The 12,213-nt window shown below is 50.2% G+C and overlaps 1 protein-coding gene across 1 annotated transcript in view; it reads right to left on the reverse strand.

Moving 5' to 3' along the window:
* The window catches only part of CPS1 (carbamoyl-phosphate synthase 1), a 153,504-nt gene that overhangs the window by 103,275 nt on the left and 38,016 nt on the right, over positions 1 to 12,213 (reverse strand). Inside the window, exons 11-14 of the mRNA XM_064163922.1 lie at positions 9,264 to 9,341; positions 7,222 to 7,320; positions 6,496 to 6,591; positions 5 to 194 (exon numbers count right to left, since the gene is read on the reverse strand). Of these exons, the coding sequence (XP_064019992.1) occupies positions 5 to 194; positions 6,496 to 6,591; positions 7,222 to 7,320; positions 9,264 to 9,341 (463 nt within the window). The remainder of the gene's footprint in view (positions 1 to 4; positions 195 to 6,495; positions 6,592 to 7,221; positions 7,321 to 9,263; positions 9,342 to 12,213) is intronic.

Here is a 12,213-nt window from a genome sequence, read left to right on the forward strand (position 1 = left end):
ATACCACAGTTGAGAGCAGTCTGGCCACCCATGCCCAGAATTAACCCATCAGGACGCTCTGCCTCGATGACCTCTGTGACAAACTCTGGAGTGATGGGGAGGAAGTAGACAGCATCAGCCTGCTTTAGGCCAGTTTCATTGGTCTGCACTGAAGCAATATTTGGGTTCATGAGGACAGTTCTCACATTTTCCTCCTGAAAAACATGAAAATCTGCATTAAATTGGGCATACGTAGAGAAGCAGCTGACAGCAGGAGCAGCGACGAGGGCAGATAGGGTTCAATGAGCAATTCACCACCAGCAGAACTCAAAAAGCCTGGGTCCGTGTGTACTCTCCCTCAAGGGCTTGCTGGCATTTGGTACCTGTTCCTTACTGCCATTCCTCTGCCTGTCTCCAGACCGAGGGACTGCAGATTCCCACCTGGTTCAGAAACTTGATTGAAATTGTTCAACATGTTTAGGAGTTACACAGGGGAGACAAGAACAAACTGCAGCATAATCACATCTGTCTTCTGGTGGTCTAAAGTCAGGCTAAAAGTGACAAATCCATTAAAAATATCAAATGAAAAATGGTTCTTTTCTTGCCAGACAGTAGAGCTTTGTTTGTGAGTGTAAACCCATGGTTTAGCCAGTTGAATCTGCTGATGACTATTCAGTGCCATGGTGGCATCATGCCAGATTAAATGAAAGTGCTGGCTGGAGAAAGTGCCACAGAGGTTTTCAGAGTTCCACAGATTTCATAGAATGGTTTAGGTTGGAAGGAACCTTGAAGATCATCCAGTCCCAACTCCCCTGCCATGGGCAGGGACACCTCCCACTAGCCCAGGCTGCTCAAGGCCTCATCCAGCCTGGCCTTGAACACCTCCAGAGAGGGGACACTCAGAGCCTCCCTGGGCAACCTGTGCCACTCTCTCATCACCCTCACTCTAAAGAATGTCTTCCTAATCTCCAGTCTAAATCTGCCTTTCTCGAATTTAAAGCCATTCCTTCTCATCACTGCAAGTCCCTTCCCAGCTTTCTTGTAGCTTCCTTCAGGTACTGGAAGGCTGTTCTAAGGTCTTCATGGACCCTTCTCTTCTCCAGGCTGTAGAATCTTAGAACAATCTAGGCCAGAAGGGACCCTTAAGGTCATCTAATCCAGCCCCCTACAGTCAGCAGGGACATTTCCTATCAGATCAGGTCGCCCAAGCCTCACCAGGGAAGGGGCTCCAACCACCTCCCTGGGCAACCTGCTCCAGTGCTCCACCACCCTCATAGTAAAGAACTTGTTTCTAACATCCAATCTAAATCTGCTCTTCTCAAGCTTGAAGCCATTGCCCTTGCCCTGTCACTGCAGGCCTTTGTAAACAGCTTCTCTCCATCCTTCCTGTAGGCCACTTCAGGCACTGGCAGGCTGCTATTTGGTCCCCCCAAAGCCTCCTCCTCTTCTGCAGGCTGCACACCCCCAGCTCCCTCAGCCTGTCCTCACAGCAGAGCTGCTCCAACCCTCTGATCACTTTTGTGGCCTCCTCTGGACCTGCTCCATCAGCTCCATGTCCTTCCTAGAATGAGGGTTCCAGAGATGGACACAGTACCCCAGGTGAGGTCTCACCAGAGCAGAGTAAAGCAGCAGAATCCCCTCTCTGCCTTTCCTGGCCACACTGCTTTTGATGCAGCCCAGGATGTGATTTGCTTTCTGTGCTGCAAGCTCACACTGTCTGCTCATGTCCAGCTTCTCGTCCAGCAGCACCCCCAAGTCCCTTTCCACAGGGCTGCTCTCTAACACCTCCTTCCCCAGCCTGTACTGGCAGTGAGGATTGGTGCAGCCCAGGTGCAGGACCCTGTGCTTGCTCTTGTTGAACATCATGAAGTTCACCTTGGCACTCCTCTCTAGCCTGTCCAGGTCCCTCTGGATGCCATCTTGTCCCTCTGGTGTGTCGACAGCACCACACAGCTTGGTGTGATCTGCACATTTGCTGCTGCTGCACTCAGTCCTACTCTGTATGGCATTGACAAAAGTATTAAAGAGCACAGGTGCCAGGGTGGACCCCTGAGGGACACTACTTGGCACTGCTCTCCAGCTGGACTTGGGGCCACTGAGCACCACCCTCTGCATGTGACATCCAGCCACTGCCTTATCCACTGCTCATCAAACCCCATCACTCCACATCCCTCTGACTTGGTGAGCAGGATCTTGTGGGGGACCCTGCCAAAGGCCTTGCACAAGTCCAGATGGGTCACACCCATAGGGTGTCCTTTAATGACTTCACCACTTGATCACAGAAAGCCGCTGGGTCAGTCAGGTAGGACCAGCCCCTAGTAAAGCCCTGCTGACTGGCATGAATCACCTCCCTGTCCCTCAGCCTGGCATCCAGGAGGATCTGTTCCATGATTTCCCCAGGCACAGAGGTGAGGCTCACAGGTTGGTGGTTCCCAGGGGCCTCCTTTCTACCCTTTTTAAGATGAGTACAATGTCTCCTTTCCTCCAGTCCCCAGGGACCTCACCTGACTGCCAGGACTTTTCCAATATCATGGAGAGTGGCTTGGCAATAGCATCAGTGAGTTCCTTCAGGACTCTGGGATGTATTTTGTCAGGCCTCATGGGCTAGTGGATCCTCAGGTTCCTCACCTGATCATGCACCCTGCCTTCACTTACAGAGGGAGGGACAGCCCAACTCTTGCAGCAGTTCTATGTCCTTCTTATGCTGGGGACACCAGAACCGGATGCATTACTCCAGATGGAGTCTCATGAGAGCAGAGTGGAAGGGTAGAATCCCCTCCTGTGCTGCTGCTCTCCCTGCTTTGGATGCAGCCAGCACACAGCTGCCTGTTGGGCTGCCAGCGACCAGCACTGGCTTCTGGGGAGTTTGACACCAACTGACATCCCCAAGGCTTCACCTTAAGACTGCTCTCCAAGCCATTTGTTGCCCATCCTGCATTTGCACCTAGGATAGTCCCAGTCCAGCTGTAGGACCTTGCACTTGGCTTGTAGTTCAGACTGCAACATGAGGGATTTCCCATTTCCATTTGCTGCTTCCAGTTTCCAGTTTGGGTTGTTGGTCTTTCCCACAGGGCTAGCTGCAGGCTTGGGTGGCAGCTGCTGCTGCTTTTGCTGTGCTTGTCTGTGAAATAGCTGAGGAAAGTGTCCTTTGTCATATTTCCAGCAAAGTCCATATCTCAACCTGGTTTTTTTTGTGGTTTTATCCCTCCCAGTCTTTATGTGGGGGGCTTGCTTGTGAGAGCAGAGTGTATTACACCACTGTTCAGAGCACTCAGGGCTGAGGGAAGGTTTCTGCAGGCAAATTGGCAGGCACAGGGGCTACTCACAGCAAAACAGCAAGCATGGCAGCTGCACCAGAGAACCAGCCTGCACCAGGATCCTTCTCTCCTGTGCAGAAGAAGAAATATCCAAGGAAAGCAGCTCCTCTGGCAAAGGATGAGGGTGAATCAAGGTCATCATGGGAATAAGAGGAACAGCCAGAAGTAGTCCCTCAGTCTTTACCCCTGGCCTCAGAAGATGGTCAAGGACAAAACGTGGCTGAAATGGCTGGGGGGCTCTGGCAAGATGAAGTAAGTCTCTCTTCCTCTGTCCAAGCCTGTGCTTCAGCTGTGTAGGAACTGTCCCAGGGGGTCCATCAACTCTACATCAACATGTCCTGTTCACACTGCTATGGCTCTGTGTTTCATCCGTGAGGAGCAGGTGCTTCTTGTCCAGAGCAGAGGATCCGCGAGGTACACACCACAGCATACCCTGTGGCTGCACTCCTGTGACTATGGAGAGGACACAAGGAAGTGGAGCCCTAGATGCACAAGAATGTGAATTACAAGGAAGTTCTCTCCAGAACACTGTTGCAGTTTTCAGTGTCAGGTAACCCAAAAGGAGTAGAGGTGATGATGCTTCTGATCCTCTCAAAGGCACCTCTAGCACATTCTTGCAGCACACAAGTGATATGAAGCAGCATTAGAGGGGCCCAGCCAGGTGGTTCTCAGATTTTTGCATCAACCAGTAACAGTACAAGGGCACAGTTTTTGCTTTGATTTTCCATAAAGATACTTAATCTTTCCTGATTTTTCACTGTAGACATTATCCCACAACTTTTTCATTTGACACTGCACACCCTGAAAGACCAACTCTGCCTCCATATGTGCAAGAAAAGTTAGCAAAGGCTGCACACTCTTTCTGCTCTGTTACAGATGAGAACTTGAGATAGAGTGATGATAAAGCTTATGCTTCCTGCTACACCAGTGTGAGGTTTGCTACTCTGCTCACAACAGAGAGAAATTCACTATGGTTTGCTCATTAACAGAAAAGTCTAAGTCAGAGCTGGGCACGACAATTCTCCTCACTCTTGAAATAATAGAATCACAGAAGGGTTGGAAAGGACCACTGCCTGATGAAGAGAGGCTGAAAGCCCTGGGGCTGTGTGGGAAGCTTTCTCCTGCAATGAGGTATGGAATGTAAACATCAGGCCCTGTGGTGGGAAGTGTCCTTGGAGTCTTACTGATTCCCAGGGGCCTAAGCTAACAGACCCATGAGCAACCCACGCACAGCTGTCAGGGGGTGGAATCTGCCGGCCCCTGGGGCAGACACAGCCCCAAGGGGGCTGACCCTGGCCAGCACCCCTGGGTGGTACTCACAGGTTGTTTACCACAGGTAACCTATCTCTGCCTTACACATAACTTGGGGCCAATCTGTACTGTCCACTTCTGCCAGCCCCAGGCTGGCTGGAAACACCTCCTTGGAGACACTATATAAGCCACTGCACTACCCTAATAAAGTGGTACTGATGCACAGATGCCTGGAAGCTGCTGTCTCGAGTCGTCAGTGCCCCGATCTCGCCTCTCGCCAGCCTCCGTACCCCAACAGGGCTGCTTAGGCTGCAGGGGAGAAGGCTGAGAGGGGATCCGAGCAATGTCTATCAAGAGCTGAGGGCTGGGGGGCAGGAAGGGAGGGATAGGGACAGCCTCTGCTCACTTGTGCCCTGCCACAGGACAAGGGACAAGGGATGCAAACTGCAGCACAGCAAGTTCCAGCTCAACAGGAGCAGGGACCGTCCTTTGCTGTGAGGGTGCCAGAGCCCTGGCACAGGCTGCCCAGAGAGGTTGTGGAGTGTCCTTCTGTGGAGTCTTTGCAGCCCTGTCTGGGTGTGTTCCTGTGTGACCTGTGCTGGATTCTCTGGTGCTGCTGTGGCAGGGGGGCTGGACTGGAAGATCTCCAGAGGTCACTTCCAACCCCTCAGGTCCTGTGATCCTGTTAGCTGTTTTAGATGTTGGATTTAAATCCACTTGCTTTTGACCTTGCAATTCTTCCCTTCAACTTCTGCTTTTCCAATTTTTGATAAGCACATTGCAGTGGGCACAGCAGCCACCAATTCTGGACTGGAGACTTTGGTTACAACTTCGACAATGCAGTGAACTCATAATGGTGCAGGAGGGCTCCGTTCCTCTTTTTATGTAACATCCACCTGTATCCAGAGAAGCTGGAAGAATCTCTATGGCAAGTAATCCAAAAGTTTCTCAGTTCTTTATTCTTGAAAGAATTGCCCACTTAACTTTCTAAGACCAAATATTAGTGACAGCACTCTTTTAGCAATGAATCAGCATCCAACAGATGAGGAAGAGCAGCCCAGATATAGCTAACAAATCCAGCAGTGAGAATGAACACAGATTATTGATAATAAAAATAAAGGAAAGGTGAAAGAAATCTCTTTCAGTTCCTGTTCACTGTCCCCATTCTCTAGCACCCCTGCTCTCTCACTCCACTGTAAATCACCCTGCCAGAGGCAAGGTCAGGCAGTGCCAGCACCGCTGCTGGAGTTGCTGATTAGCTTGTAGATCAGAGCAACTGCCTGCTGGCCACAGGAAGGGAAAGGGCACTGTGGGAGGTCAAGTCAGGGAAATTTATCATTTAAAAACCACTTTCTTCCACAAATCAAACCTGAGTTTGAAGGACAAAAGACAAAATTGGAGATGCTTCCTTTCCAAAATACACACCTGGGCACATTGTTATAAGATGATGAATCCTTTGGAGAAACAAAACTTGGCATATGTGACCTTCAAAAAAGATAATTTCATTTAAAATAAACACCATTTAGCTACCTGCCTGGATAGGGTGTTCAAATATTTTTGCACAACAGTCCTAACAGCAGCTAACCATTCCTTTGTTGTTGCTTTTTTCTGCCTCGCAGTGCATGCCAGTAATGTCAGCTCAGGTGCAGCTGCCTATATTCTTCCTCTTGATTTCCATTAAATCTGACAGGCCTGGAGTAACTAGTCACACACCAAACAGCTTGGAGACTGCAGTGAGGACCTTGAGAACATCTCTTTTTGGAAGATAATTTTGAGTGGTTAACCCACATCACTCAAACAGCAAGTTCACAGACAAAGGATGGCTGAATTTCCCTCCAGCCATTCATTCTCCCCAGGCTCCCTGCTCCAGTGATAGCACAGTTAGATGATCAACTGTAAGAAGAGAAGTAAATTAAATTAGGTTGGTGTCTTCAGAGTATCCTCTCACCTTCATGGCTTTCACAGCCTGGGATCCAGAGTAATCAAATTCCCCTGCCTGACCAATTGACAGACCCCCGGATCCTAGAATGAGAACTTTGGAGACCTGGAGGTGTCAAAGAGCACAAAAAGAATCAGTGGTACTGTAGTGGGTATTGAAATCAACAGAGGCTGGGCAGCAGCAAACAGTCTCAAATAACAAAACTAGAGTTCTAAAAGGAGACGAAAAGTTACCTCCAAAATCACTGAAGTTCCACTTTCAAGAGTATTTCTGCTGAACTTGTCCCATCTACGTGTGCTTAGAGAAGCCATGACTTATGCACAGGGCACAGAATAGATGTCTTACGAATCGTGCTTAAACACGACCATGCCTCACCTTGGCTACCCACAAAGGCCAGCTGTCTTCTAAGACAGCAAAACTCATCTCACATTAGGAATTTCAGACTTATTTGCTAAGCAACCGAGTACCAGCATTATGCTGCTGGCACAAAATTCCATGGTCAGGATTATCCCAGGGCACCTGGTAACCTGCTACAAGAGTACCTGTCTGGGGAGAGCTACATGAACATTAGATCTCAAAACGTCCTCAGACAAAAGGGAGTTAATAACAGGAGAGAAGCCTCTTTTGACTTCCACAGGCAGCTTTTTTGTGCCATTTTTGCCCTGTAGGTTGAGCAGGCTTAAAGAGCTGATAACCTCACTGGCAAGAGTTAATAACAAGTGTCCATACACTGACCTCCACTCTGGAAGCTGGCACTGCAGCCTTGGGCAGGACTGAAGAAACGGTGATGTCTTTCCTTCTCTTAACCAGTGAAATGAAAGAATCAAACAGGAACTAGAGAAAACAAACACAGGTGTTTAAATACCAAGCTGGAACTAAACACATAGCAAGTGAAGAAGGGAAAGCCAGGCCATTTGTGAGCTCAGGCTATCAGCTGCTCTGCTGCCTTCAGAGGGCAGATTCACACCATCAGAGGCATACTTGAAATCTGTTTATCAGCTCTGACATACCTGACAAAGCTGCATTCCAGAGAGTGAGGTCCCAGCAGGAAGCAAACACCTCTCAGTCATGCCTGCATGCTTTGCTTGTGTACAGCTGGCAGCATAAGGGACGAGGCTGCATGCAAAGCCAACATACCACAGAGTGCACACTTAGTGAGTGTGCAGGAATCATTTGGGCTGGGGCTGGCTACAGAGTTGGGACCTAAGCAGGCATATCTAAACACCACTTGTGCTAAATCAGTGCTGTCCTTCCAGAGGAGATCCCAGTGGAGCTGTGTGAAGAGTGTTCTCCAGCCATGCCAGGCAGGGGAGGCAGCATGATCACTTCTGGCATGCAGGCAGCTATGCTCAGAGGGACAAGCTTCCACCTGACCTCTCATTTGCAGAGTCTCTGCCCAGCTGGCTGCTGGGAGTTACCTATAGAGGAAGAAGGGATGGGTCCTGCCAGCCTATCAGGAGAAACATTATGTGACAAAACCCACCCCAGCAGTAGGGGTGCATAAACCTGGAAAAGACACAGCTGAGGGCTGCCAGGAGTTCTCTGAGATTCACTAGCCAACCAGCTGGCCATGAAATGTCTTGGTATCAAGAGATTTACTTGCAGGGTTAATCAACAGCATCCAATTAAGACTAAAATGAGCACTTCTCTGTGTTCTTCCATCTTCCTTTCCCAAGAAATGCTAAAGAGTTTATTTATGTTCAGACATGCCTCCTCTGCCTCCCCTGTTGCTGCTTAGTCATACTCTGTGGCTATGCAACCAGTCGTTACAGAGTCTGTGTGGAGTCACAGATGGGGGATTCAAATTTCATTTCACTTAGGAGAACCAGAGTGAGGAAATGAGAATCTATTTGCATAGCTCTACAGTAATTATCAAATTTGAAAGTGGAACTGAAATGTATTAGAAAGTTAATGATTTCATTACAAAGCATCTGGCTAGCATTTTTTCTCCTATTTTGGTCAAATTTTGTTTCCTTTTCGCAATCACTCCAGGTACAAGAGATTTGAGCCTGATCCTGCAGAGGCTTAAGCACTTCAGTAACTTTCAACACAACTAATCCCACCAGGACTCAAAGCATACACATCATATGGATGGGATCATTGATCCAGAGCACATAGAAGTCAATAGGAGCCCTGCTGTTGATTACAATTAGTTGCAGATCAAGCTAAGCAGACACAAGCCTATGCATGACTGGGCCCTCTGGTAAGATCCTGACATTCCCAAAACCAAGGCTGAGGACCATCACCATCTTGTCATGGTGGCTGATACACAAACCATAACATGGCCGGAGTTGGAAGGGACCTTCAAAGGTCATCCAGTCCAACCCCTCTACAGCCAGCGGGGACAGCCTCAACTAGGTCAGGTTGGCCAGAGCCTTGTCCAGCCTCAGCAAGGGTGAGGCCTCAACCACCTCCCTGGGCAACCTGTTGCAGTGTTCCAGCACCTTCATGGTGCAGAACTTGTTCCTCACATCCAATTTCAATCTGCTCTGCTCTAGTCTGAAGCCATTGTCCTCGACCTGTCCCTGCAGGCCTTTGCAAACAGCCTCTCTGCAGCCTTCTTGCAGCCCCCTTCAGGTGCTAGAGGGCCTCTATTTCGTCTCCCCAGGGCCTCCTTTACTCCAGTATCACTGTTCAGAATCCATCACATAAGAATTACTTCACAGAAGGGAAAAACCCCTCAGCAACGCAGACCTAGTGAGTTTCAGACTCCCAGACACACGTCTCTGCTCTCTATGCCATCTGAAAGCAAGCCCAGGCCAGGCCTCATACTGTACCTCTGTGTCCCTTGGCCCAGGGTTGGCATCAGGGTAGAACTGTGCTGTGAAGATTGGTTTGGTCTCATGCATAATGCCCTGCAGGAGTGAAAACAAATGTCTTAGCCACCTCCTCGCAAGGAAGGAGAACAAGCCACAGCTTATCCCTGTGAGCACTGAAGGCTAAAGGACTGTTGTGTTTCCAGGGGCTGCCAAGCTGACACCTATTTCATTGCCAATGAAGCAATGCCTGACCTGAGGAGTCACTGAGCCTCCTGCTCTTCTGCAGACACATCACTGAGCTGTGTGTGAGCGAGAAGCAAGGCACAGAAGAGAGACTTCAGGGCCTTGGGTCAACTGGTCAAGGGAGCAGGCACACAGGTAGTGTTCTCTTCTGTCCTCCCTGTTGGAGGGACTAACCCAGAAAGAATGAGGACTCACCTGCTCGGCTCTCGGCTTCCAGCCTGCTGCCTCCAGCAGCTTTTGGGCTTTTCTGACCAGGGGTCCCCCCACGACGCCAGGTCTGCTGGCAGCAGATGGCTGCACCTCTCTCCAAGTGGAAGAAGGTTTACATCACAGGCGTTGGCTGAGATCATTAACCATGCTTTAGACTACGTTGGAAGGGGGGGAGGGTGAAAGCCAGGCTTACTGTAAGCAAGCCTGAGACAATTGTGGGGCCATGTGTCAGCTCCACTGCTATCTCAGGGGAGGTGGATAACAATGAGTTGTGTGCTGGAGAAGACACAAGAGATGGCACACCAGGCTGGAGGCCAATAGGAGCCTTCAGCCTGCTACCTTGAAGTGTGCTGGGGACACACAAGGACTCTTTAAGTCTTACAGAGATGGGACACAGAGATCAAGCAATGAGGAATCAGCACACGCAGAGCTTACTGCTAGGTTGGTGGCCATGGAAGGGGCTGGGAATGGTCAGACTGCAGGAGTGAAAGCCAACAGATGAACTCCCTCCCTGAAATGCTTACACACCAATGCACAGGGCATGGGGAATGAGCAGGAGGAGCTGGAGATCTGCCTCAGGCTGGGTGACTATGATATAATTGCCATCACTGAGGCATGGTGGGACAGCTCCCACAGCTGGAATGTTGCCATGGACGGCTCTGGACTGTTCAGGAAGGACAGCCAGACAAGGTGGGGCAGTTGCTCCCTATGTGTGAGAGCAACTGAAATGTGCTGAGTTCTATCCAAGGGGGGAGGCAGAAGAGGTTGAAAGCTTGTGGGTAAGAATTAGGGCATGTGGGAAAGGAGATGAAGTTGTTGTGGGTGTCTGCTATAGATCACCAAACCAGGAGGAAGATGTTGTCTACAGACAAGTGGAGGTAGCCTCTAGAGCTAGCTCCTTGGTACTCATGGGTGACTTCAATCACCCTGATGTTTGCTGGGAAGCTCACACAGCCAGGCACAGCCAGGCCAGGAGGCTCTTGCAGTGTATCAGTGATAACTTCTTGATGCAAGTAGTGGAGGAGCCAACAAGGAGAGCTGCACTGCTGGATCTTGTATTAACTAATAAAGAGGGACTGGTTGGGGACATTAAGGTCAGGAACAGCCTTGGGGACAGTGATCATGACATGGTGGAGTTCAGTATTCTGCAGGGTAGAAGCAGACCAACAAGTAGAATTGCAAGCCTGGACTTCTGCAGAGCTAACTTTGTGCTCTTCAGGGACATGCTGGCAGCAACCCCATGGCTAAGGCTCTGGAGGGGAAAGGAGCCCAAGAAAGTTGGCTAATTTTTAAAGCCCAAGCCAGGTGTGTGCCCCTGAGTAAAACATCAGGTAGCTGTGCTAGGAGGCCTGCATGGCTGAACAAGGGGCTCCTGAAGGAACTCTCAGGGAAGAAAGAAACTTACAACTCATGGAAGAAAGGATTGGTCACTTGGGAGAGCCACAGAGAAGTTGTCGGAAGGCAACAAGGAAGGCCAAAGCCCTCTTGGAACTGAAGCTGGCAAAGGAAGTAAAAGAGACCAAGAAAGGCTTCTCAAACCTCTCAGTAGGAAAAGGAAGCAGAGGGGAAGGTGTGGGGCAGTGCTGAGCCAGGAGGCAGCCTGAGAGCTGAGGGTGCAGAGAAGGCAGAGCTGCTGAATGCATCTTTGCTTCAGTCTTTACACCTAAGGCTGAACTCCCCTATGGACTCCAGACCCTGGGTGAAAGAGAGAAAGCCTGGAGGAGGGGATGCTCCCCACTGGCCAGTGCAGACTGGGTTAGGATCAGTTACACACATTGAACATTCACAAGTCCCTGGGCCCTGATGAGCTGCACCCAAGGGTGCTGAGAGAGCTGCCTGAGGTTGTTGCTCTGCCACTCTCCATCATCTTTGCCAACTCGTGGCAGACAGGAGAGGTGCCTGAGGGCTGAAGCAGAGCCAAGGTCACTCCAGTTTTCAGAAAGGGCAAGAGAGAGGTTCCAGGGAGCTACAGACCAGGCAGCCTCACCTCCACCCCTGGAGAAAAGATGGAGCAGATCCTGCTGGAGGGCATCTGAAGGCACTTGGAAGAGAAGAAGGTTATCAGGAGTAGTCAGCATGGATTTACCAAGGAGGAGTCATTCAGCAAGGACAAGTGCAAAGCCCTGCAGCCCTGCACCTGGGAAGGAATAATAAACTGCACCAGTACAGGCTGGGAGGTGATCTGCTGGAGAGCAGCCCTGTGGAGCAGGACCTGGGAGTGCTGGTGGAGAACAAGTTAGCCACAGCACAGCAATGTGGCCTTGTGGCCAAGAAGGCAAATGGAATCTTGGGGTGTATTAGGAGGAGTGTGTCCAGCAGATCAAGGGAGGTTTTCCTTCCCCTCTTCTGTGTCCTGGTGAGACCTCATCTTGAATACTGCCTTCAGTTTTGGGCTCCCCAGGTTAAGAGGGACAGGGATCTGCTGGAGAGGGTCCAGCAGGGAGCTACGAGGATAGAGGACTGGAGCACTGCCTGATGAGGAGAGGCTGAAGGACCTGGGGCTGTTTAGACTGGA

This window comes from Pogoniulus pusillus, chromosome 24, assembly GCF_015220805.1.
Source record: "Pogoniulus pusillus isolate bPogPus1 chromosome 24, bPogPus1.pri, whole genome shotgun sequence".
NCBI lineage: Eukaryota > Metazoa > Chordata > Aves > Piciformes > Lybiidae > Pogoniulus > Pogoniulus pusillus.